At 38.3% G+C, this 27479-nt stretch overlaps 1 protein-coding gene across 2 annotated transcripts in view; it reads left to right on the top strand.

Moving 5' to 3' along the window:
- Positions 1-27479, top strand: part of LOC109042210 (metabotropic glycine receptor) — a 437874-nt gene that overhangs the window by 392378 nt on the left and 18017 nt on the right. For both annotated transcript variants that reach the window (XM_072300307.1, XM_072300308.1), the window contains exons 8-11: positions 15583-15783; positions 17513-17581; positions 19876-19985; positions 21841-22055. In XM_072300307.1, coding sequence (XP_072156408.1) covers positions 15583-15783; positions 17513-17581; positions 19876-19985; positions 21841-22055 — 595 coding nt within the window. The remainder of the gene's footprint in view (positions 1-15582; positions 15784-17512; positions 17582-19875; positions 19986-21840; positions 22056-27479) is intronic.

Raw genomic sequence — 27479 nt, 5'->3', positions numbered from 1 at the left:
CAGTGTTGGATCGTGAATTCTCTTGTTGTGCTGCTTGCCTTTTTTGAAATCTCTGTAAATGAAACCTAAAGGGCTTGATACGTGCGAGTTAATGACGCGCCTTATCAACACATTGTGTTGGAGCTCACTGCTTGTTTTAATTATCTTAAGTGTCCCTTTACACTATATTGCTTGTTTCGGATTTATTGTTAAATGATTAATTAGGTATAAACTGAGAATTACGAAGGAGATCCAACCGTTCAATGTGCAAACATGACGCATATATAACCGTTAGCCGTATTTCCGTACTTTCTAGGAATTCTAATTGAATAATTAGCATTTAGTTATTATTGCACTGGAAAAAAAACCCATTGGATCTAGAGTCCAGACTCTTGAAAACATTGACAAGAAAAAATACTCTTGATTCAATCGGATTTTTGCTTAAATCAAGAACCAAGCCTCTTAATTTGAGCGGACTTCCTTTTGATTTAAATTAAATTGCCGATCAAAATTAAGAGACGCCTATACTTTTTGATCGACCTAAATCGCGAACTGAGTATGATAAGACATTCATTATTTACTCTGTTCGCGATTGATGTTGATCAAAACGAAGAGGTGACTCTCAATTTTGATTGGCAGCACTCAACTGCAGTATTAATGCCCCATTTTGATTTAGATCGTGAAAACACGACTCGCAGTTTCCACTTTCCGTCCCAATCGAACGAAAAAACATTCACCTGAAAAATTTAACTTAGTCCACTTGGATTCCCTCACAAAAAAGTAGCTTGGATCTAGAGACCAGACTCTTGCTAACATTGACAAGAAAAAATACTGATTCAATCCAATTTTTCCTTGGATCGAGACGGATTTCCTTTTCATTGAAGCAAAAAGTCCGATTGAATCAAAAGTATTTCTCTTTGTCAATGTTTTTAAAAGTTTGAACTCTAGATCCAAGCGACTTTTTTTTCAACGCTGGAAAAAAAAACACATTGGATCTAGAGCCCAGATTTTTAAAAACATTGACAAGAGAAAATACTCTTGATTCAATCGGATTTTTGCTTAATCAAAACGAAATCCGCTTAAACTAAGAGGCTTGGTTCTTGATTTAAGCTAGATTCTGATTGAATCAAGAGTACTTTTTCTTGTCGATGTTTTAAAGAGTCTGGACTCTAGATCCAATGTGTTTTTTTTTCCCAGTGTGGTGTTTTAATTTTAAGTTTTGGGTCTAATGAATGCATGATTCAAATTAGAAGATCATTTTATTGTATAGGAGTTATAATATTAAAATATACAGCATTCATATTTTTATAAAATTAAATGATTAAATACATGGATAATTAATTATCTTATTATTGGCCATAAAGAAGAGTTCTTGCGTGCAGCCTCTGCTTGAAAGCATCTTGTAAATAACGAACATTATGCTATTTTTAACCATCGTAAACGAAGCAAGATGTAAATCAGCTGCCAATCCATAACTCGATTGGTTAGACGGCTCAGTTGAGTATAGAAAATCATCCGCGAATACTGCACCGAAAAAAATAATACGAGTATGCTATTTTAGCATCTAGGATGTCAAAAACGTGTCTGGTGATCCCAAGATGCTGCCTTTACTGCCCCCGCAGTTGAATTTGCATTCACAGGATGTAAAATTAACTGCGGGGGCAGTAAAGGCAGCATCTTGGGATCACCAGACACATTTTTGACATCCTAGATGCTAAAACAGCATATTATTTTTTTCGGTGTGAGCATTAATTTCTAAGAAATGGGCTTGACAAATTCTTAACTCAAAGTTTACATTTATTCCACCTAGATTTGAATGCTAAATACTCACAATTTTCAGGAATTCAATGCCTGTGCAAAACAGTTTTGCAGAAGATGTGCTTTGGAAGCAAACTTTATGTGCCACACTTCCACACGTCTTACTTTATTCATCTGTAAAGGAAGTAGATTTTGAAAGGGTCTTCCGCGTCAGAGCAATTTTTTCGCAATCTCGCTTCAATAATTCATAAATCCCAACGTTAACCGCATAAAATCTCACTTGAATTTCTTGCGTGGATTCTATATTTATAAAGGCTCCTAGGACGCCAAACATTTTCAAACATCTATATTGCCGGCTTTGAAAATAAATTAACACAAGATTACCTTTCTCCTGTTGCGGTTGAGAGGAGAAATATCATATTTTGTAACGATAGAGTTGAAGCTGACTATTTATTCAAATGTTTTCAAACATGTACGAAAGAAGTTGTCCATGAACTAAGTAGGGGATTGTTCTCGATTTACATGGAGAAAACTGGGAGAGAGTCTAGTCCAAGGAGCCTGGTCTGGGAGTCACAAAATGTGTGACGTCGCTCAGTGCTGGATTCATCACCCCCAATATTTTGGACAACAGAGAATTTGCAGGTGTCTGCTCTCCCCTCCCGCCCTTATTCATATCTTTGAAAATTTAGCACCAGAAACTTACGCTCACGTATCTAGCCGTACGTTGAATTTAGTTTTGCCCTCATTCTTGCTTAACGACTCTTGATGTGAGGGCCTCATCAGAAACCATTCTTTCCGCGGTAATAGCACTCCGCCTCCCGGGATCAATAAAATCCCAAGATGAAAAGAGTCGGTCAGAGGGGAGGGGCGGGGGTAATGCGTAAAGCAAACTTACCGGCGAGGAACCGTAGTCTAAGATTTAATGAAGCAAGTTTCGGTGAGTGCAAACGGTTTAATTTGTAATTAGACGGTCTACGGCGTTGCGACCGACGAGCCGCGCGGGGCTCTCGCAAAAGTACCTCTAATTTGTTTCTCAGCGAGCTATCGCATTAGAGCGCATTCAGTCGAACAGCTTGCTCCTTGAACTTCTCCGCGCTGCTCCGCCAACCCGCGTAACCGTGATGGAAAAACCTATGAAGATACGTGGTTTTCGCCGAGCATGACAGAGCGACCCGGCGACTATCAACTTAAATCTTCGGTTTGACCCCCGTCGATATTTACAATTTCCAACCTCCGAATTGATATTACGTTGATTTTGAATGCTGACCAGAATTAGCGGCTAGCCGCTCTGTGTCCGCATTAATAAATTCCCGGTTTGAATTCCGGGAATCGTGTATTTGGATTGCGACTTGGATTACCTGCACCTGCCTTTCTGCGATAGTTCAGCGACATAGGTCCATTTACGTCTCGCTAGAATCTGAAATTTCAGACCCTCTCCCTACCCTCCGCCTTGCATGAGGCATGCAGGTTCGAGTTTCCCCGGAAAACTGCATTATGCTTTGCCTAAGCCCCCTCCCCCGTAGAATTGGAATTTTTAGTTGATATTTTCACCAAAAATTGCGACATTTTTTTTAAAAAAAATCAGTGCTCCGTGCCGACTTTTACGTGACATCGCCCCATCTGAAACACTCTCTCTTTCCCGTCACAGGACCTAAAGTCCTCCTCCACAAGAACGAAACGTAATTTATGAACGACCCTTTAGGGCCTCATAAGTAGTTGGATGACATTAAATTGAATTGGGCTAACTACGTTAAACATGGCATAGATCTTTTCCATTCTGTCAATTCTTTCTTTTTTACACAAAACTAAGCATCCATAAGAATTGTTTTCACAGCGCTCTTTGGCGTGCCACAACCTTTAATTGGCCATAGTCTCGTATCCTCCCTAAATTCCCAAGGAAGTCGACACACTTGCTCATTGTATGAAAAACTTCCTGTTGCCGCCCTTTCATCGGGCGTCCCTTTGTCTCCTCCCATCATTCTTATGCATCACTCCGTTATGAAATTTTTCAAAGGAACTCTTTGAATTAGAAGGAGAATTTACAGAAAGTTTCAATGTATTGTGTCGTTTAGGCCTCGTTAAAACATTGAAACCTGCACGAGAAGAAATTGGACCGCGTTAAGCAAGAAGGAACCAAAGCTACATCAGCTATTGCCAATTTAATTTTTCACGAAAATAGTTGTGCGGATTTTGGTGCAAATTTCAGTGAATTTTCTGCATAGTACGAAGCAAATTCCGTAAAATTTTCAAAGGAATCCGCTTAAACGTTCTCGTATAAAAAATTTAAATGGCCCACATGGTTCGCATTTAGCAAATAGAAACCAGCGCAATTACAGCGTCGTAAAAATGTTGCTCCTTCATAGTTAGCAAAAATAGCAAATAGTTTTGACTTCCCACCAAAAAATTGGTAATTTTAAAGTAAAGTGATAGCGTAAATTTTACTTTTGTATATGATAATATATTAGGTATTTTGAAAATTAAAAAGAGAAGTTGAACAATTTTGAAAAAAATGTAATAGCGCTGGTTCCTTTTTGCTAAATGCGATCTATATGGCCATGTGTTGATGTGTATCAGCTGAACGCGGCCCAATTTTACGTAGTGTGAAATGCGGTTTGGCTGATTCTTGTTAAAGTATATATTCAATTCCAATAACTCATCAAAATCTAGCATCCATTTGAAAAAGCGCACGGCATCATTGGTTGACGAGTCGTGAAAATAGAACACATGCATTCAACCAGAATCTAATAAATCCGATTGATTGACCTTTAGTTTCCATTTCCATTGAATACCGCGCGGGTAGCAAGCTCCATCTAAAAACGGTAAAGGTGCGCGAGTATGGCTCGCAAGCCGTTAAAACTTAGAGCTTTCATCGAGATCACGAATTTTTCAGAGCGGACATAATGTACGGAAACAAATTACATCATGACTTTTCATATGCGTTCATTCCGCTGTGACTGTGCTCATGAAGTCATTATCATAGTGCATAGAGTAATTGAACGCTCTACATGAATGTTACGTAAATTAAAATCCAATTTTTTTAATTAAAAAGAACTACTTCGGGCAAATGAGCGGCATTCTAGTCTACCATCGGCACTAAGCTTAGCAACCACAACACCGTTGCCACATAGCCGATAAATCAGATTTATTTACTTGCTAATACGCGTGAAACGTATTGAAGATTCGATGGTTGACAAAGATTTGGCAAACACCCTTCATCTATTTACTTACAAACCAGCGAGGGATTCTAAGGATCTATGTATACAGTGCTCCAGGCAAACTGCGGTGTATAAACTCGCTGATATATCATTAAGTTTAAAATTTTCGAGCGTAATCTCTCGCCTACTGATCTTTTTTCCTTTGCATTTGATTTCTTTATGGACCTGGACCCCCGAGCCCATCCCCGAATTATAAACCAACTAAAACAAGTTCGTCGTTTTTCATTCGAAGTATGGAATATGAATGGAGATTTTGAGACGTCGTTTTTAGGCGAATTTTCGTGACTGGATTCGGTTAATTTTTAGGAATGACTGTTGTGTCACCGCCAAAATGTGAACCAATCAGAATCGAGTATCTAATTGTCAACCAAATCCTGAAGAAAATGAGCCAAACCCCGGATTAGGTTTAATAAAAGCACGCCAATTGGCCAATTCAATACGACCTATTCTACGATGTAAAATATTATACAAATTTTAATACAAATAAACGAAAATATGTGCACTTTTTTTACTTTACTTCATTACCATCACCTCACCACGCACGGTTGTGGTTGCTCAATTGTTTTTGTCGCAAAGAACACCGCACTGGAAAAAAAACATTGGATCTAGAGTCCAGCAGACTCTTGAAAACATTGATAAGAAAAAGGACTCTTGATTCAATCAGATTTAAGCTTAAATCAAGAACCAAGCCTCTTAATTTCAGCGGATTTCCTTTTGATTTCAGCTTAAATCTGATTGAATCAAGAGTCCTCTTTCTTGTCAATGTTTTCAAGAGTCTGGACTCTAGATCCAATGTGTTTTTTTTTTCCAGTGCGTCATTTTAGAAAATTGATTGCTTTTCGAGGTTTCTGGTGAAACCGTTCACTTCCATCCACTTTTCGACTTACCTGCAGAGGTGGGTCGAGAAATCTTGAATTTGGTTCAGACATCGATTCCTGAAAAGCTCAACAGACTAATGGATTATGTTGGGAAAAAAAGTTCTTCATAATTTAGGATTTAGTCGAAAAGTGGACCAATCTGCTCGCGAAAATTTGCCTTTTAGGTTACGAGTTTTTAGAACTGAGGCATCCAGCGTACTCTTACGGAAAAAAGTATCACAATTAAAACTATACTTCTGGATGATTTTGGCTCCAGACATAAAAATAGTTGCACTAGTAGTCAGAGGCAAGTTTGAGTCTGCCGAAAAAATGGTTGGATCAACCACACCTTTGGCTAGTGAAACTACTCTCATATTTGGCACCAAAATAGTCAGGAGTATGCTGTCATGGGCCGAGCTAAGGAAAAACGTCGTACAAACATTCGAGAGTTGCCAAATTTCCTCCAGACAATTTTCTTCTTGAAATTTTCAGAAAATTTAGATCTGATTGCGATTAAAATTCTCTAAAAAATTCGAGCAAAAATATTCGAGGATTTCCCTGAAAAATCGTATTTTAACAGAGATAATTTGGCAACGTCTAAAGGATCATGCGACGTTCTTCGCTAACGCGGCAGTATAGTTGGAATGGTAAAACTTTTTTTTTCTGTGTGCGATCGCCTAGCCGGCGCATCTTTGGCGGCCGATGGAGGCATCAATTTTTCGCCGAGTCTCTTTTTATCGTTAAATAACTGTGCAAGTCCTCAGTTTGTAAGTATTGAACCCTCATCGCGGTAAAAGCTCTCTCTAATCGGCTTTGCCTCCTCCTCCCACTTTATCTGCTGGCTTTCACGCCATTTGCGCACCGCCGGTTGCCAGACCTCCGCCGAATCCGCCCGACTTCCGGGCGTCCGCCGCTTTCCACGGCTTTTCCGGGCTACCTGGGCACCGCGCCGACTTATTTTGCTCCTCCCGATCTCATATTGCAGTTGAGAGTAAATATTGACTCATTGTCCTCGCATAAGTCGATTCTGGGCGTCCCCGAGGTAGTGCGGCTAAAAACCCCACGTTCTGTTGACTCATCACCTTAATTCCGCGCCCAGCTGGAGTCGCAGCCTCCCCCCCCCCCCCTTCCATCACCCTTATGAACCTTCGATTCCGTGACCCCGAGGAGTCGACCGATTGTTCGATGAGGATTTGTCTGCGTCATCCTTACAAGTTTGTGGCTCCACCAATTTTATCGTGGCAATGACAATATGGACCCCGTCAAGCTTACTGAAAAAAACAGATGGGTAGAATTTACCATTCCTTCACGCTGTATTTCACACAAGCGTCCAGCCCACCTTCAAACTAGGGGCTTCAAAGAGGCTCATGGTTGGAACCAATGAGTTTGAGATACATCACAGATCAGATCTTGAAATTTTTAAGGAATCCCGTGCAGAAATGGCTGAGAAATAGAAGAATTGGTGCCAGTTTGAGAGCCCCAGTTTGTAAGTGGGCTGGACGCTGCAGCGTGAAGGAATAGTCAATTCTACCAATCTTCAAGTCGATTTCGCCAGAAGAATGGTTACCTGTACCAGTATATAGTAACGTTCACCTTTCTTCTGGCAGAATTGACTCTGAATTGCCGCCGTGTGAAATATAGCGTGAAGGAATGGTAAATTCTACCAAAATTTTTTTCAGTGCAGAAAGAAAACACTTTAAAATTTTTAAAGAAATCCGCAGAAACGTTCTCCTGTAAAAAATTGAATTGCCCGGTTAAATTTGGCGATGACTGATTTGATTTTGATTCATTTTTACTTAGCGTGGTCCATGTATGAATCGGTGAGAACGAAAATACACCGACTCGAAAAAAGGAAAATAATCATGACACACAAAGCTGCACAGTAGGTGAAAAAGTTAGTCTTAAAAAGAAGATTTTTGCTGCCGAAAGACAAGTACTTGCGGACACTTTAAAGGTCCGAGTTGGAACAGATGCGCTGACTTCGATGATCTTAATGAAAATAGACTGTCTTTATTGAAAATTGAGTATTATCAAGTTACCGAGCAGTGGGTGTGTTTTCGTTCTCACTGATGCATATTTTAAGGTCTGCTCCCACGCCCAAAATGAATGCGTCAAAATGGATCATCAGGAAAAAACAGGTGCGCGGACAAAAAATCGTTGACAAAATGTCTTATAACCCGCCACCACTGTCAAGAATAATGGTTGAGTTAAAAAAAATTCCACACATAATCCAATTTGTTTGAGATAAATATTGATTTAAAGTGAAGGCTAGGTGCCTCTTAATTCGTCGCTCCTTTGACGTAAGGACGTATCTCGATTTTCGCATGAGCTCCAGAAAGCATGGATTTACAAGTCCAACAGGGCTCGAATGAAAATTGAGATACGCCCTCACGTTAGAGGAGCGACGAATTAAGAGGCACCTAGCCCTCACTTTAAATCAATATTTATCTCTAACAAATTGGATTATGTGTGGAATTGATTTAACTCAACCATGATTTTTGACAGTGGTGGCGGGTTATAAGACATTTTGTCAGCGATTTTTTGTCCGCGCACCTGTTTTTTCCGGTAATTTACGTCCACGCGTTTTTTCGGCACGGGAGTTTCGGTCCACGTGCCAGTTGAGACCCAAAGTTAATTGGCCCACATGTAAGCACAAACGACAATTGCTCACGACGTTTTTGGATGAAAATGTATAATTTCTTGGAAGAATGAGGGTTTGCTTGTTTTTTTTTTTGTTTTGTCTGTTTGGTCCAACGGAGAATAATATATAGTTGAGAGTTTTGGTAAAAATGGGGGAGCGTCAATTCCATGAGACAAAATTATCTAAAACTCTCTACACCTCTTTGGTGTAACAGGACTTAAGTATCTTTCAAGAAATTCCCACCTTGTTATACCTGAACCGGATAAACCTCTATATTTGCCTCAGCTAAAGGCTCCTAGATTTTTCCTGTGTACGATAAGTATTTTGATTTATTTTGCGAGGAAAGAGCTGTACTTTTAAAGGATGCCTGTCATTCTTAATACGTTCAATTTTGTTTAATACTGTGCAATACCTGCTGTGAAGTAGTTGCTTCAGGCGCCGCCGTACGGCGGCGGGCGGGCGGCCAGCGCAAAACGTGCAATGGCGCCTACAAACCTAAGTGGATACTTCAAGCATCGTGCAAAGCGTGAAGTATCCACTTAGGTTTGTAGGCGCCAGTGAGCCTCTTGCGCTGGCAGCACGCGGCTCCGATCTGTTAAGCTTTAATATTTATACTCGCATAGTCAGCGTTTTTTAACTCATGATTTTGAAATGTTTGCACACTCTGCATTGATTATTCTAATTTAAATTGATGGTAAAAAAAATATGTATCAATTTATCAAAGGAAAATAAAAATAGAATGTATGTTTTTTAAATATTGATGGTTCCGTGTCAAATTTAATGATTTCAAAAGAACTTTAATTTTTTCTTTTACATTTTGTGGCATCATTGTGCTGCAGCGAGGTGTACGCGCAACCAAACGCTCAAAATTGGACGTATTTGACTCTAAAAGATCGATGTACAAATGGGTTTAAACTAAAGATTGCGTGCTTCTTGGTTTTTTTTTCTCTTTTATTCATTTTTGCAGTTTCTGTCGGCACAACTGCAGCTCATTGAGATCAACGTCGCTTGGAAAAGGTTTTAAAAATATTTGTCACGTTTTAAAAATATAAATGTTTTCAAAATGAAGTAATAATTTCGTAAAGAAAAAATTTAAAAAAATAACAAGTTGGTTTTTGCAATCGCTAGCGATAGCAATATTCGTCATGGGAACTTTTGCTTCTGGGATATGAAAATTTTAAGGTACAGTTCGTTTGTAGTATCTTCAGAATTGAAGGGGCTATGTAATTTTGTGTCGACATCTCTTTTTTAACATTTTTAATTTTTTTTTTTTGCATACAAGAAAACTGTTATTTACCAATTATTTATTTTCGTTGGATTATATATGGTTTCCGGAAGTTAACGCATTTAACTTTTAGTTTCGCTTTTTCGGCGTAAAGTATGATAACTTTACTCTACTCATATGCCCGAATACGCATCATAAGTGACCTATGTGCTTCCTAAGTTGCCATTTTTTCATTCAAATAGATGTAACTGATATGTTGGATGTGTACTATACTACTTTCATGTCATTGCTTTATTTCTTTATTTTTTTTTTTTTTTTTTTTTTTTTTTTTTTTTTTTTTTTTTTTTTTTTGCGTAGGTATAAATTGTTATTTTTTGCTGAATTTTGGAGAAAATATTGCTTTAAGAACGTGGAATGTAAATTAATTTTATTGAAAAAAGAAAATACCATCATTAATTTGGGCGAACAGAGAAAAAATACATCAATATTTGGGTCAACATCTCCCTGATTATATGAAGGATGAATATATTAGTATTTCTGTATCAAAAAACTTAGCTTTTGTCTTCAGAGATACAATGATTCTAGTCCAAGTCAATTTGTTTTATTGAAAAAACAAAAAAACAAAAAATAAATAAAAAAAACAACTGAAATGTTAGACATACTATTTTCATGTCTTTCTATTTGTATCAATAGGTACTTTTTGCTTAACTTACGAACGTTAAATGCAAATTAACTTTATTGAAAAAAGAAAATAAGGTCATTAATTTGGGTGAACATGTGGCTGATTATAAGAAGGAGGTATATTCCAGTATTTTTGTTTAACATATTAACTCACGAGAAAGTGTTCTTACATTTATCATCTAGTATTAATTATTAGTTGATGATTAGTCTAAAACATTCAATACAACCATTAAAAACTAACTGCTATCGTCGGGTATCGAACTCCCGATCGCCTATTGCCCGCACCTAATCAAAAATATGAGGCGTTTTAGTCAACTAGGCTATGACGGATCGGCGAGTGCATGAGTAAAAATAGCATAGAAAAGGCTCGGACGATGGGCGGGACTTATCACAAGAGTTGTCCTTGAGACGCTTCGTAGCTTCTGTTTTTCTAGGATACGAGAGAAATTAACTAAGCGCATTACTGTAGGAGCCATGGTTCGCACTGTTTTAATGTGTCTCGAGGTTCATCCCAGCATGCATTCGCAATCGCGGCAGTTGAGCTAAGGCAATATTTGCGTATCCATGAATTAAATCAATCAATCGATGTCTGATTTTGACTTATTTGTCCATAACGAGTCCTCCAGAGCAATTTTCCACCTTGTACGATGGTTATTATGTCTTTATTTCTATTTGTAAAATTTGAGGTGGGATAATGGAGGCTTCTCAAGAACACCGAGGTAGGCGATCTTTTGCACCAACGAACAGAAAACTGATGGCGAAAAATAACCAATCAGAACCTCCCAAAAAAAAGAATTTGCCCAAAATCGGAACTTCGTGGTTCTGCGCAGATTTACCAGTCAGACACGACATCTCAAGGTGGAAAAAAAACTCGCTGAAAGCGAATTTTAGAAATCAACACAACTTGACGTAGAGACATGATTGGCTAAAAAATACAACGGTTTTTGATACATCGGAAAATCAACCAAAAATCGAAGACTGGGCGAAACGCTCAAGGTCGCAGAGGCATAGGGAATCCCATAGCGATAGCAACGGAACGATTGTAATATCATGGGGAACTCCGTTCCCATGACAAAAAAAAGTACCTATACATATAAAAGGTATATTGTACATCGAATATTTTAAGGATGGAAATAAAGCCAAATATTCACCAATGACAATTTAAAAAGATGATTCAAAAGGAGACAAGTTGGTTTTTGCAATCGCTAGCGATAGCAATATTCGTCATGGGAACTTTTGCTTCTGGGATATGAAAATTTTAAGGTACAGTTCGTTTGTAGTATCTTCAGAATTGAAGGGGCTATGTAATTTTGTGTCGACATCTCTTTTTTAACATTTTTAATTTTTTTTCTTTGCATACAAGAAAGCTGTTATTTACCAATTATTTATTTTCGTTGGATTATGTATGGTTTTTGGAAGTTAACGCATTTAACTTTCAGTTTCGTTTTTTCGGCGTAAAGTATGATATTTTTACTCTACGCATATGCCCGAATACGCATTATAACGACGGTGAAACTACCAAACCACGTATCTCGTTTGCGGTGTTTAAAAATCTCCGCTCACATTTTATTTTTTTGAAGTAGACCAAATCAATATCATTCCTTGAAATTTTCACAGAATTTTCTCCGCACGAAGAGGAAAAATCACGGAAATTTTCAAGACTGGACGTTAAGTAGCTTTTCATTTAAAAAATAAAGTATGACAGGAAGTCTGCGACGTCGCAAACCGAGATACGTGGTTTGGTAGTTTCACCGTCGATAAGTGACCTATGTGCTTCCTAAGTTGCCATTTTTTTCATTCAAATAGATGTAACCGAAATGTTAGATGTGTACTACCTATACTACTTTCATGTCATTGCTTTATTTATTTATTTACTTTTTGCGTAGGTATAAATTGTTATTTTTTGCTGAATTTTGGAGAAAATATTGCTTTAAGAACGTGGAATGTAAATTAATTTTATTGAAAAAAGAAAATACCATCATTAATTTGGGCGAACAGAGAAAATATACATCAATATTTGGGTCAACATCTCCCTGATTATATAAAGGATGAATATATTAGTATTTCTGTATAAAAAAACTTAGCTTTTGTCTTCAGAGATACGATGATTCTAGTCCCAGTCAATTTGTTTTATTGAAAAAAAAAAAAAAAAAAAAAAAAAAAAAAAAAAAAAAAAAAAAAAAAAAAAAACAACTGAAATGTTAGCATACTATTTTCATGTCTTTCTATTTGTATCAATAGGTACTTTTTGCTTAACTTACGAACGTTGAATGCAAATTAACTTTATTGAAAAAAGAAAATAACGTCATTAATTTGGGGGAACATGTGGCTGATTATATGAAGAAGGTATATTCCAGTATTTTTGTTTAACATATTAACTCACGAGAAAATGTTCGTACATTTATCATCTACTATTAATTATTTTTTGATGATTAGTCTAAAACATTCAATACAACCATTAAAAAGTAGTTTCCATCGTCGGGTATCGAACTCCCGATCGCCGGGTGCCCGCACCGAATCAAAAATACGAGGCGGTTTAGTCAACTAGGCTATGACGGATCTAAGTGAGCGAGAGTAAAAATAGCATAAAAAAGACTCAAGCAATGGGCGGGACTTATCACAAGAGACTGCTTTTGGGATGATATGAAGCGCATTGCTGTATTGCTGTAGGAGCCATGGTTCGCACTGTTTTAATGCGTCTCGAGGTCCATCCCAGCACGCATTCCGATCGCGGCAGTTGAGCTAAGGCAATATTTGCGTATCCATGAATTAAATCAATCAATCGAGCTCTGATTTTGACTTCTTTATCCGTAACGAGTCCTCCAGAACAATTTTCCACCTTGTACGATGGTTATTATTTCTTTACTTCTATTTTTCAAATTTGAGGTGGGATAATGGCGGCCTCTCAAGAACACCGAGGTAGGCGATCCTTTGCACCAACGAACAGAAAACTGATGGCGAAAAATAACCAATCAGAACCTCCCAAAAAAAAGAATTTGCCTAAAAACGGAACTTCGTGGTTCTGCGCAGATTTACCAGTCAGACACGACATCTCGAGGTGGAAAAAAACTCGCTGAAAGCGAATTTTAGCAATCAACACAACTTGACGTAGAGACATGATTGGCTAAAAAATACAACGGTTTTTGATACATCGGAAAATCAACCAAAAATCGGAGACTAGGCGAAACGCTCAAGGTCGCAGAGGTATAGGGAATCCCATAGCGAAAGCAACGGAACGATTCTAATATCATGGGGAACTCCGTTCCCATGACAAAAGTAATAACATTTCATTTAGAAAATGAGAAACCACAACAACACCTCATTCTCTCTCAAATTCTCATTTCCATATTGTCAATATAATTTTACGCACGGACTAAAATATAACGCTTGGACTAAGTCACTGTTGCTTATTTTACGTGTGGGCGTAAACTACTGGACAAAAAAGGTGCGCAGACGAAAAATCGTTGACAAAATGTCCCGATCGAAACCTGCTGGCGTGTGGGTTGAAACTCTTGGAGGTGAGGAAAAATTTGGACGAATTTGAAATCGAAAGGAATTTTATCCATTCTGTCATGAAGGTCCCAAGGTCATTCTGAAGGTCTTCCTTCTCAATATTTTTGCAAATTAGGTACTCCTTGAAATTGAATGTAATTTCCGGTTATTTTAAGGTAAAATATCACCTTACAAACGAGAAAACATCCTCGAAAAGTTTGAGGGCTACCTACCCTCACTTCTTTACTCGCCTACTTTGTTTTTAGACATAACGTTGTTTCCCTCACCAAAGGACGTAACTAGATTTCAATATTGCCAAATTACTCCTCCAAAATTGTATGTTTTTTAGGATAATCTCGGGCACTTCCAAGTGACAATTTCACCGAATTTGTCAGAACAATTTTGCAACCTTGGAATGGAGTTACGTTCTCTAAAACTAAAGTTGAAACTAAGTTCCGGAAAACTAAGTTGAGAGGTCCGTTTTTTGCCAAAAATTCTGAGTGAACTTATATTCTTTTTTCTTTTATTATTTTATACCTGTACGTGTTTGATATTTCAATGTTTACTGACACCCACTTTGGATTCACCTTAAATCCATCCAATTTTCAGGGGGAATAAATAAGACAGCAATGTACACGGCGCACAGTGAATTGAGCCAATAGGAGAAGTCGGACAAAATTTGGAAACTTTAAACGCTTAGAACTCCGTTTATACAAACTTTGGAGTTCCAAAATTGATTCCATTGGCTTCCTCATAAAAGTTTCTTTTAGAAACACCCCTCAAACTTTAAAATGTGACAAAATAAACATTAAAATTTGCTGTTTTAGTAAAAAATTTCATGTCCGACCTCTCTGATCCGTGTTCGAAACTAACCTTTGCGTTTCAGGAGCCATGTGGCCCATCAAATTCGATTTTTAGGGGTCATAGAAGATTCTTTGGGGGCCAAATTGACTTTTTGCCTATGTATTACGGATCATTTAGTGAAAAGTTAGAATCCGGTGCCGTGCGTCAAATCAAAAAAACACCAAACAGAAAAATTAGAATTTTTTTGAGGGGGGAGGGCAATTTTAGGGGCCAAATTGGCACAGAGCCTTTATTTTTTAGGCGCCACGGCCGATTTCTTAGGCGCACTTGGCACCTGTGAGTTTCGAACAGAGCTCCCATTCCATGTTCGTCGAAAAGTCCGGGATTCGGAAATTTTTTATTCCAATTCCTCCCACTCCATGACCGTCAGAAGTTCCAAGATTATTTTCAGAGTTTTTCTGAAGTTCCAAAAAAGTTCTGGTAAATGCGAAAGATCCGGAAAATTTCGGAAATTTCAAAAGTTCCGGGAAAAATTCCGGAAAATCTCGACGAGTTCCGGGAAATGGGAGCACTGGAAAAAAAAAACACATCGGATCTAGAGTCCAGACTCTTAAACACATCGACAAGAAAAAATACTCTTGATTCAATCAGATTTAAGCTTAAATCAAGAACCAAGCCTCTTAATTTGAGCGGATTTCCTTTTGATTTAAGCTTAAATCTGATTAAATCAAGAGTCCTTTTTCTTGTCAATGTTTTCAAGAGTCTGTACTCTAGATCCAATGTGGTTTTTTTCCAGTGAGCGCTGGTTTCGAGCACTGCCTCTGATTGACTGGATCCACTGTGCGGGAGCTTTCCTCCCAATATCGAAGATAGGACCTTCGCGTGGTGTGAGTGCGTTATTGACGTTGCGTTCGAATTTTTTGTTTGCAGAACGAGGACAACGACTACAACAAGACGGGGATTTTCGAGTGTCTGCCGTGTGCGGAGGGTTGCGAGGCGTGCAAGGACGGGAGGCCGTGCGTCGTGTCGCTCAACTGGATGTTGCGGACGGCCATCCTCATCCTCTCCTGCGCCGTCATCCTCTGCCTCCCCGTCGTCGTCCTCTTCACCTGGAAATATCGAAATGTCAAGGTGATCATTATTTTCCGCTTTCCGCGGGAAACCGCGGAAATCTATTTTCCGGTTGCAGTTTTTCAACCTCCCATACTCATAGGGAAATAATACTGCAGGGTGTCTATTGGTCCCCAAAAGTCCTCAATATCCCCGATTTTGGAAGGGTGTCCCTGATATCTCCGAAAGTTCCCAATATTCTCGTTCAGGTTCCTAAAAGTCCCTAATGTCCCCGAATATCCTCGATTTTAAAAAGGTGTCCCATATTTCCCCGAAAGTTCCCAATTTTCTCGTTCAGGTTCCCAAAAGTCCCCAATGTTCCCGAATATCCCCGATTTTGGAAGGTCGTCCCCGATATCCCCAAATGTTTCCAATTTTCTTGTTCAGGTCCCCAAAAAATGACAAAAATCGTCCTTAACACAGAAATTTTCAAATTTTCCCGCCAGCTCCAGCGGTGTGGTATAACCAGGAACAAAAAAACTAAAGTGTTGCTTGGTTTTTCGTATGTTTTCATCAGTTCAACGTGACTTGTAAAATTAGTCGCTTAAAATACGCCTTTAAACGCTCTAAGTAGCTCCCTTTCTCTTACCATTTCGGGCAAAGAAGTCCCCAATTTTCTGGAAAAAACACCCTAAAAGTCCCCGAAAGTCCCCAATTTTGGTTTTTCATAACTGGTAGACACCCTGTACTGTCTCCAAATTTTTCTTGTGCAGTTTTGTTGTTGTCAGTCAAAATTTTTCTACGAATCTGGGTGTTTTAGGTCATGCTTTAATAAAAAAACAAGGTGCAAAAGAATGTTAACATATTTACAAGTTTCCCTTAACACCGCCTTAACCTTTTGCACATTGTTTTTTTATTAAAGCATGACCTGAGACGCAACCATTGCATATGACGATTGGCAATCGCCGGCAATTTACAAGCCAGTGGTGGATAAATATAGAACATCATAAAATTCAAAAATAAAAGAACAAGATCAGAGTGCTGATTATGTTGCCTATAATGTGAGTAGACACTTTTCCATCCTTAAAAACATGGCAGAAATATGCACACTTAGAAGAGCGTGCAGTGAACTCCGTGACGTGAGTTGGGTTGAGATCGGACAGGCAACTAAACTAACATCATGACAAAGCGTAGAGTATCACAAAAAATGAAGGCGCTTTGAGACGAGCTCACACTTTTGAAGACGAAGAATTTGTAAAAGTTTACAAGAAACACGGTGGTGCCACTGGTTTTCTCTGAAATCCACTCCCAAGCTCAAAAAAAGCTCTCAAGTTGAGGCCAACATGGAGGGGATATTCCACGCTATCCTGAGAGTCCACCTCTACATCAAGACAAACTCTCCAGGCAAAGATAGGGAGCAAATACATTAGCAGGGTTGCCGTGTTTTAAGTTTTGGAGTCCTCAAATAAAGTGGCAGCCCTATCTTTGCATGAAGAGTTTCTCTTGATGTAGATGTGGACTCACAGGATAGCGAGGGATATCCCTTCTATTTTCGCCTCAACTTGAGAGCTTTTTTTGAGCTTGGGAGTTGATTTCAGAGAAAACCAGTGGCACCATCGTGTTTCTCGCGAACTTTTACACAAGAATCAAAAGTCAAATCGCAAATTCCTCACACATGCAACATCTCTATTGCCTGCGACTTGTATACTTGTAAAGTCGGCTAATAGCTCAACTTTTGTTGTTGCATTACGAGTAGCCGAAAACCGAAAAATCTTCTGTAAGATTTTACCAACTACTCTCTGTGTTTCAGGTGATCCGAGCCGCAAGTCCAGTTTTGCTGCGAGTAATCGCGCTGGGCGCATTTTTTATTTACGTAACGGTGAGTGTGATTCATCCCTCTCCTCCTCTTCCCACGGTCCCCAAGCGGAGCTTCTTACAAGCCTCGAGAACCGTCCCCCGGGAGATGGACGTTGCACCTGAATAGCCCTAAAAAGTTCAAAGTTAACCGCAACGAGAGAGCTTTTTCCGCCGTTTAATTCTCGAGTCACCGCACAGCAAGAGGCAAGGCCCGGGAATCGCGCTCTTAATCGAAAAACAAATTAAAGAGGGAGCTGATGTGTTTTACGAATTACGAGCTGACCTCTTTGATCCGGCGGTCGGCACAAGCGCCTGGGGTCCGCTTCAAATTCCGATAAACGTGATTAAAATCGCTCTCATTCAGCCACCTACGCGATTCAAAGGAACACGATAAAGGAAAAGGGAATTATCTTGGTATTAGTTTTGTAGGCACTGAACAGTGGATATATTTATGCTAAAAGGAACTATGTTGCAAGGTAACCCTATGCACATAGTTCCTTTTAGCATAAATACGTCCAACCAATGTTTTAGACGTAGAGATCATCACTATGGATTCATTTTTTTCCGGATGGATATTTTAGAAATATGAACCAATTGAGACATTAGTCAATTATAAAGTTAAAAATAATATTATGATTTTCTTATATTGAGGCTGAGATTGAGTCATCTTTGACTCTGCTTTTAAGTCAAGGTTAACAAGATTTCAATTCATTTGACTTTGATTGACTCTTATTTGGAGTCTCGTTTGACTCGATCCACGAGTAGATCGACAATCCTTATTTTCAATTTGGGAACAGAGGATTATTTTCTTCAATATCTTCATATTTTACATTTTGAATTGAGGGGCTTGGAAGATAAGAAGCATGAACGCAGTTTTTGAAAACATTGAGGTTTTCATTAACTCAACTAAAACTAGTTTGAAAGTATAATCTGTGAAAAATTCACAACTAAAATCCGACTTTAAAGCATCAAAAAGTGAGTTTAAACTTCTTTTCCGCCATAAGGCTCTATGTAATTTTGAAATTTTAAAAGAGTATGTCTTTAAATAGTAAAAACTACACTTCTGCGCTTTTTCCTCCAAGTGCCTCAATTGCTCTTACACGCATGGAAGTAAATTTTTAGCAAAAATTTAAATTTAAAAATTTAAAAACTATTAAAAATTTAAAAATTTAAATTTATATTCTATAGCAGTTGCTTGCATTAAATTTGCGCCTAATTTTTACTTATCAAATACATTAAGCTTGTTACTGCATTCCTATATGACTATATTCGTTTTATGTTACTTTTATAAAATCATCGTCAAAAGTTGATAAAGTTTCCATCGAATTTTTTCATTAGATAATTCTGAAAGTTTAATCTAGAGTCTACCAAAATTTGATCTAATTTTCATCAAATATCCACCAAATTTTGATCATGCCAGCTTGTGTTGTGGTATCTTAGTATATTATTTCCCCGACGAAGCAAGTCGCCAAAATCATGAACACCTTCTAAAGAAAATGGTAGGACGTCTTTTTAAGCTACATAATTCACAGTACGAGAGAAATTTGGGCTGTTTTATCAGAGCGATCGAATGGAGCAGCGTTTGCCAGCTCATAACAAGGGGAACACTGAAAACCTCCGTTGGCTGCTTCGTCCGGTTTTGCAGGCGCCTTAAATCTCTGTAAACGGTTAAATCTGAGTAAAACGAAGTGAAGTAAATTTTTAACTTAATAATTTATATTCCGCTCAAGTTTTCATTCGTTCATACTTGTTCAGGCTCACAGGGTGCCTGTGCGGGTTTCTAGAATAAGCAGTCAACGGCTGGAACAAATTTGCAACTTTATTTTAGCTCTGACACGAAAATTAATGAGCTTTAAAAGAGCCATTAAACAGTTCCAAACGTCACTTTTCAATGTCGCGATAAAAAGTTTAAAATGCATTTAAGTTTCGAAATCGTCTGCTCTCTCAGTTCCCGGACCAACGAGTTATTTCACACGCAACATGCATTGCGAGCTGTTTCAAGCAGGTTTCAAGATTTTTCTTGATTTTTTTTAAAAAATATAATTATTCATATTCTAGTCATTCCACCCTTACAAATCTACAGTACCTTAAATCTAAAAAACTCTCATTTTTTCTTATTAATGATTAATGTTATCATCAGTAGATATATTCATAATAATGAGATGTCTTCAAGCAATACCTCTCTTTTTTGTTCAAAATTCGCAAAATTTGGTCAATATAAATAAATTTAATTAAAATTAATCGATTTTCGAAGAGGTTTTTTTTGGCGTCCTTTGTATGATGATGTTAATCATACAGGTTTTATTTTGATTTCAGACAATAGTCATGTATCCAGTTCCAAATGTCATCACATGCACAGCAAGAGTATGGCTGAGGGAAATTGGTTTCATGTTAGTTTACGGAGCGCTGATGCTAAAAACTTGGAGGTAAGTAAACTAAAAATGACGATGTAAGTAACGCGTTGATTGCGTTTGTCAGGCAATAAATTGAATTCCGTCAAAAAAGGAAAATGGATAAAGTTTAATTGAACTGCATTTTACAATTCGGAACTATAAATTCTGGCTCTTCTGGAAAAACACTTATGTGCATAGGGAAACTAATGGCACTTACGTTGTTTTTAAACCGAGCTAGAATTTATAGTTCCAAACTGCAAAATGTAGTCCAATTCGCCTTCATCTTGGTGGGCTTACGGAAAGAGTAATTCAACACGATCTAAAATATTTCCTTTACAAAAATACGCTCATTAAGACACACAATTTTACATGACAAGAAGGTACATCTTTATTAACATCTTCATTATGAACATCTACCTAAATTACTGATAAACTCCGATTTGCCTTGAATTTTTTCGGCATGTGCTTAAAAAAATGTCTCTAAGTAAGGATACCAATGGCTTAATTTTAAGTCATTTGGTGCCGCAGCCCCTTTTACCACGGACGGTCACAATTATTTTTCAAGAAGTCAGAAGAGGGGAGTGAAAAATAAAGACGGGCAAATTATTGAGAGTGTTTGTGAGATTTAGCAGTCAGCAATTTATCAAAGGAAAAGGCACGCCTGCGGCCATGCCTTTTACAGAGCTCAGGAGCATAGCGTTTTTCAATTGTTTTGATTCAAACCAGGTCTTTTGAAAACGGCAAAACCCTGCGGGGTTTTGCGAAATTCATTTATCTCCGCTGCTGTAAACACCATTGAAGTTTTAACTTGGGTCTCCAGAAACCAGAGCATTTGTATTCTACTAGTAAAACAAAAGAAATTACGAAAAAGAGGTTGTGGTGGTAGTTTTTTTCTCATTTTTAATAGAGGCACCTTTACAAGTTTGGCCATAAAGATAAGTCATAAATAAGAATATTGATGGTCAAAGTGCGAAACCACGTATCTTCCACACTTCATTTCTTTTTGTTAAACAAGACAACGAAATTTTTTTAAAACATCCATGATTTTTCTTCCCTGTGTAAGCCATAAATTCGGCTTGTTTCTCTGAATAAAATTAAACCAGGAGCGAAAATTTTGGGACGCCACAATGATATACGTGGTTTTGCATTTTAGCCATCGATAAAGATGAAAGATGAAGAATGATGATGAAGATGAAGATTTGTAAAGATGTATACTTTTCCTTGGACTTTTAAATTTATTGAAGGGTTGCCGAGTAATAATTATATTAATTGTCGATGCTATAACCATTACAATTTTTCACTTTTTCCATCAATACTTTTACACTGGGGAAAAAAAACACATTGGATCTAGAGTCCAGACTTTTGAAAACATCGACAAGAAAAAGGACTCTTGATTCAATCAGATTTAAGCTTAAATCAAAAGGAAATCCGCTCTAATTAAGAGGCTTGGTTCTTGATTTAAGCTTAAATCTGATTGAATCAAGAGTATTTTTTCTTGTCGATGTTTTTAAGAGTCTGGACTCTAGATTCAATGTGTTTTTTCCCAGTGTAACATCAAATGTAGGATCACGAATCAAATGCAACGTGTGCAAATCATCAAATGTAAATCTTGTAGGTCTAAGGGTTGTTGGATCTAGAGTCCAAACTCTTGAAAACATCGACAAGAAAAAGGACTCTTGGTTCAATCAGATTTAAGCTTAAATCAATAGGGAATCCGCTCAAATTAAGAGGCTCGGTTCTTGATTTATGCTGAAATCTGATTGAATCAAGAGTATTTTTTCTTGTCTATGTTTTCAAGAGTCTGGACTCTAGATCCAATGTGTTTTTTTCCCAGTGTATTTGTAATTCTTTAAATAGTTTTAAATGTACCGTTTTCTTTTCCATCCAGAATATCTGTGATTTTTCGGGTGCGATCCGCGAAAGCTGTGAAGATCACGGACATGGATCTCCTGAAACGACTAGGAATGATGCTAATGGCCTTTTCGATCCTCCTCTTGATTCGAACATTGGTAGCACCTCCCACGGTGATCGTTGGTCGAACAGCGGAAGATCTGAAAGCATATCTCTGTTCCACAGACTGGTGGGACCACTCATTTTCCTTGCGTAAGCATCAAATAACCCTATCCATCAAGCTTCCCCTCTATGCATGAAATCGCGCCCTAATATATTGATATTTCTTCGAGAATCAGGGGTCTTCAATGGAGATGTTGCATGTGTGAGGGATTTGCGATTTGACCGTTGTTTCTTGTGTAAAAGTTCGCGAGAAACTCGATGGCGCCACTGGTTTTCTCTGAAATAATCTCCCAAGCTCAAAAAAAGCTCTCAAAGTGAGGCCAAAATGGAGGGGATATCCCGCCCTACCCTGAGAGTCCACCTCTACATCAAAACAAACTCTCCATGCAAAGATGGGGAGCAAATACATTAGCAGGGTTGCCGTGTTTTCAGTTTTAGAGTCCCCAAATAAAGTGGCAACCCTGCGAATGTATTTGTTCCCTATCTTTGCATGGAGAGTTCGTTTTGATGTAGAGGTGGACTCTCAGGGTAGGGTGGGATATCCCCTCCATTTTGTCCTCACTTTGAGAGCTTTTTTTGAGCTTGGGAGATGATTTCAGAGAAAACCAGTGGCACCATCGTGTTTCTTCTGAACTTTTACATAAGAGTCAATAGTCAAATCGCAAATCCCTCACACATGCAACATCTCCATTTAATCATGTAGGCCTTAGTAAAATTTCGCAGAAAGTAAGATGGTGTCTCTGAGTTCCTCTAAAATTAATTTTTCAAATTCAAGTATACTTCTGAGGTCGCGCAATGGGGGAAAAAAATCTTGAAAGTTTATAAGCCCGATTTTAACAAAAGCATCGCGCGTTGAAAACTGCGGGGGAGAAAATATGCATATTCCTCGCAAAAATGCAGAAAGATGAGCGAATTATGGTAAGTTTAAGCCGAGGATAAGCATCCAAAATCGAGGGTAAGAAACGCAGGAAATGAGTGGGAAAGAAGGGAGTTAATACCACTAAAATGTTTACTCTCTTCCCTCTGTTCTCAGAACTTTCCTCGCAGTTTATTAAATGAATACTAACTTGGGGGTAAACCTAGTGCATTTCTCTTGATAAATTCAACAAACTCTTCTCCTAAATTAACTTTTTATTATTAAAAGGTTGCATTTTAAAATACATTTGTTGCTCGCGACGGGGTAAGGTCAGGGTAAGCAGACTCTGTATCATCAAACAAAACGAGCGCAGACCTTTCCCCGAAAGTAAAACTTAAGAGAAGAGAGAATTTTATTTGAAAACTTCAAGTCAAAGAGCCGTGGATGCAGAAAATTCACTTTTCTACATCAAAATTCACATTTTCAATTTTGCCCAAGATCCCATGTGGTCTTGTTTAAATTCATACCGCAATGCACAATACCACATTCTCACATGAATTTGGTCTTACTGCCGTGATATTATATACTGAAAAAAGAAAGACTACGGCCATGGAAGCCGTGCTGACGCGCTATATAAACACACCGTCCGCTTCCCGGGCTCAGAGGCCGAAAGTTCCGGGCGTAGCACACGGAGCAATCGAAGCTGCAGCTCCAGCACCCGGAACTTTCGGCCACGGAGCCCGGAACGGACGGTATGTCTATGCAGCACGTAACTTTTTTTTTCAGTGTAGCGAAGAAACCGCGAGTCACAAATTTTCGAAATCGAGTTTCCTTCAAAACTCGTCCAATATCTTTTAGACAAAATCACTGAAATAGCTAAAAGAGCCCTCTCCTGCCTGTTTGTAACCTGAAAATGTGTTTGTTGCGTGTCCAAAATGCGACTACGAAACCATGCAGAAAATAGCACTTACGACTGTCTCGCCTAACACTAGCCTAATATCTAAATGAATAATACCCTCTTGATATAATTGAAGTAAAATTGTCGACTTTTAATCATCCAAACATTTCACTGGAAAAAAAAAAAAACACATTGGGTCTAGAGTCCGGACTCTTAAAAACATCGACAAGAAAAAATACTCTTGATTCAATCGGATTTCAGCTTAAATCAAGAACCAAGCCTCTTAATTTGAGCGGATTTCTTTTTGATCTAAGCAAACATCAAGAGTAACATCATTGAATCAAGAGTATTTTTTCTTGTCAATGTTTTCAAGAATTTGGACTCAAGATCCAATGTGTTTTTTTTCCAGTGTTTCTTAGATTCTCCCGGATGATTGGTGGTAATTTAACAACTAAACAAAGGCCTCTTTCAATAAAATGTATCACTCAGACGCTAGTGAGCCCATTTCGCACTCACGACTTTCGCTATCACGGCAGCATAGTCAGGGATTCTCTATCAAGGAGGTATTGGCACAGGATCCGAACGGTAATGCAATATCTTCGGATGCAACCGGTGAGAACAAACCTACACCCATCAAAAATCCCGATAGCTCTTCGTGACACAGGTCTGAAACGGTCTACATTCACGGTGTCATTGCCGTTGTCGCTAGAGTACCTTTATAGACAGAGTATGGCCATTTCTGTTCCGGTTTTTCATTGGTCGCGAGCGAATAGGCTGACACGATGCTCTTAGGGCCGTAAGTAAACAAACAAGATGGCTGTTATCAGCAAGCAAGATTGAGGTTATGCACATCTTACATCCTCCTGTGATAAAGGTGAAAGGCGATTTAACAATGTTTTCGTGTTTTTTCGTGTGTTATTCGTAGATATGCTAGTTTAAAATGTTACTGATGTATAATTGACATTTTTGTCAAATTTAGCTTCTCATCGATGTTACGGTGAGCCGCATTCTTGTTTGTTTATTTACGGCCCTAAGAGCATCATGAAGCCTAAAAACTCGTTGACCAATCAAAAAGCGGAACAGTTTTCCTGTAGTAAAAAGATACGAATGGCCATACTCTGTCTATAAAGGTACTCTAGTAAAAAGATACGAATGGCCATACTCTGTCTATAAAGGTACTCTAGTAAAAAGATACGAATGGCCATACTCTGTCTATAAAGGTACTCTAGTAAAAAGATACGAATGGCCATACTCTGTCTATAAAGGTACTCTAGTAAAAAGATACGAATGGCCATACTCTGTCTATAAAGGTACTCTAGTAAAAAGATACGAATGGCCATACTCTGTCTATAAAGGTACTCTAGTAAAAAGATACGAATGGCCATACTCTGTCTATAAAGGTACTCTAGTAAAAAGATACGAATGGCCATACTCTGTCTATAAAGGTACTCTAGTTGTCGCGAGTGCGGCACTATCTCAAAAGAAATGATTGCGAACATTCGTGCATCGCCACGTCGTCGTCGACCCGGAAGCGCTCTCCATCGCATCGAGTGGAGCTCCTCTCCGAAATACAGTCGATATCGGGGCAGATATGGGGCCGCGAGGGTTTGATTTATGGCGTCAATATCCACATTCATGCGTTGAGTGTGTGCATTGCCGGGATGTGAAACCTTTTTCAATGTTCTTTCTCATCCATAAAATGTCGCGCAATACCCGGCCTGAAAGCCCGGCGCGTTACTCCGCCGTGCTAATGAAGAACGCCGTATGAACATTCGAGAGTTGCCAAATCTCCTTCGATAAAACATGTATTTTTGACGAAATTTATGCGCATTTTCCCTTGAAATTTTCAGATATTTTAGATTTAATTGCGTACAAAATTGTCTGAAAATGTTGGAAATAAATATGCAAAATTTTTCCAGTAAATTCGGTTTTTATCGAATGAAACTTGGCAACGCCTGAAGGCTCATACGGCGTTCTTCCTCAGCACGGCAGTACTGCTTTGCATCGATTTCCGCTGAGAATCATGCTCGCATTGAGTGTGTTTCGAGGTGTTTGAGGGCTACGATGAATCCACTCGCCGGGTTCCTGAAAATCAGAGCTTGGTTTCACACAGTTTGGTGCATTTTAAGGAAGAGATGTACGGAGAGAGGAGGTGTCAGGGTGAAATGGGGGAAAAACACGACATTTTTTTGGTCCACTTGCTGATTTGAGCTGCGAGAATTCAAAGCTTGGTGATGGACTTGGTTCATTTCAAGGAATGGATTTAGAGAGACAGAAAGGGGTGAATATGGAGTGGATGTAGACAGGAGGCGGAAACAAGGAAAAAAGAGAGCGAAAGAAGAAGAGGTGCAGGACATTTCTTCGATCCTCTCTGTGAGCTATGGAAATTCAAGAAGAGTGGTTTTAGCTGACAGCTCGTTGCATGACATGGAATGGATTCAGAAGTAGAAAAATGAAGATAGAAGAAAACGGGTAACATCGATAAAAGACTACAATAACGTAACGTTGGCTCGATGAATACGGACCCGTTACTTTTGATGTAAGTAAGGACCACTATTTAAAAATGTTCCGGGTAATAGAATATTGGAAAGAAAAATTTCAAAATACTTTATCAGTTAATCAAGGATAAAATATCTTGTTACCATTTAAAGCATTATTGTCGTATACTTGATCTTCAGGATCTACGTTAACTTAACGTAAGAAGCTTTGTTGATATGACACGACTTCGAGGCACTGAGGCAAGATTATTGTGCGTGTCAAGACAGGCCATTGTGGATTACGGAGTAGTTTTTTGTATTAAATATTACATGTTTTTTTTTCCGTAACAAAGTAGTTTTTTCCGTGCACAGAAAATGTTAAAGGAAAATTTATAAGGAGGTAATACCGTTACCGTTGGTAACCAGGTTGGCGAAGGATAATTTGATTGAATTTTCAACTGAGTGCCATATGTTATCCTTCTCAACTTCGGAGTAAATTTTCGTAATTTTTTTCTTTGTTTAAAGATTGTAAGCATTGTAGAAGTGGCGAAACGATATTAGAAAAACGCTTCTCGATTAGTTAAAAATTGAACCGAGTTAAGTTGAAAGGAACTATAAGCCACATCAGCCATTGCCAAATGTAATTAGACAATTTATTGTTTTATACGAGAACGGTTGTGCAGATTTGTGTGCAAATTTCAGTGAATATTCTACATAGTACAAAGCAAATTCTTTAAAATGTTCAAAGGAATCCGCACAAACGTTCTTTTGTAAAAAATGTAATTGTCCAGTTAAAGTTTGCAATATCTGACGTGGCTTGGTTCATTTCTGCTAAATGAGGTCCAAATCTGCATATGAGGACTTATCTGTAACAATAGCGGATGTGAAAAATTACATTTTCGAAACACATTCAAAAAACTGTTTTGGCATCGAGAAATTTTGAGAAAATATTTGAGATGTGATCTTCGAGATCTGTACATTATGCCAGAGCCAAACATATTCAAATTTTTGTGTGAACAAAACAGTTTTTTAAGCGTGTTTCTAAAAGATAATTTTTCACATCCGCCATTGTTACATATAAGGCCTCATATACTGCCTGATCGCGCCTCGGGCATGTGACCCCATGACCCACGAAGATAGACGTTTTAGTTACCTCCACGTCGAGAAAAATTATAGTTTGAATTCCTTTACGCTAAAGGAGTATATCTGCACAGGAGAGTTCAATGCTCCTATCCTATAAATGGGTCTAGCTTTGGCTGAAATCCGGGTTTTTTTGTGTGTGC

Source organism: Bemisia tabaci, chromosome 5 (assembly GCF_918797505.1).
Source record: "Bemisia tabaci chromosome 5, PGI_BMITA_v3".
Classification (NCBI taxonomy): domain Eukaryota; kingdom Metazoa; phylum Arthropoda; class Insecta; order Hemiptera; family Aleyrodidae; genus Bemisia; species Bemisia tabaci.
Note: the sequence above shows the minus strand (reverse complement) of the source record. Positions and strands in the feature narration are given on the sequence as shown.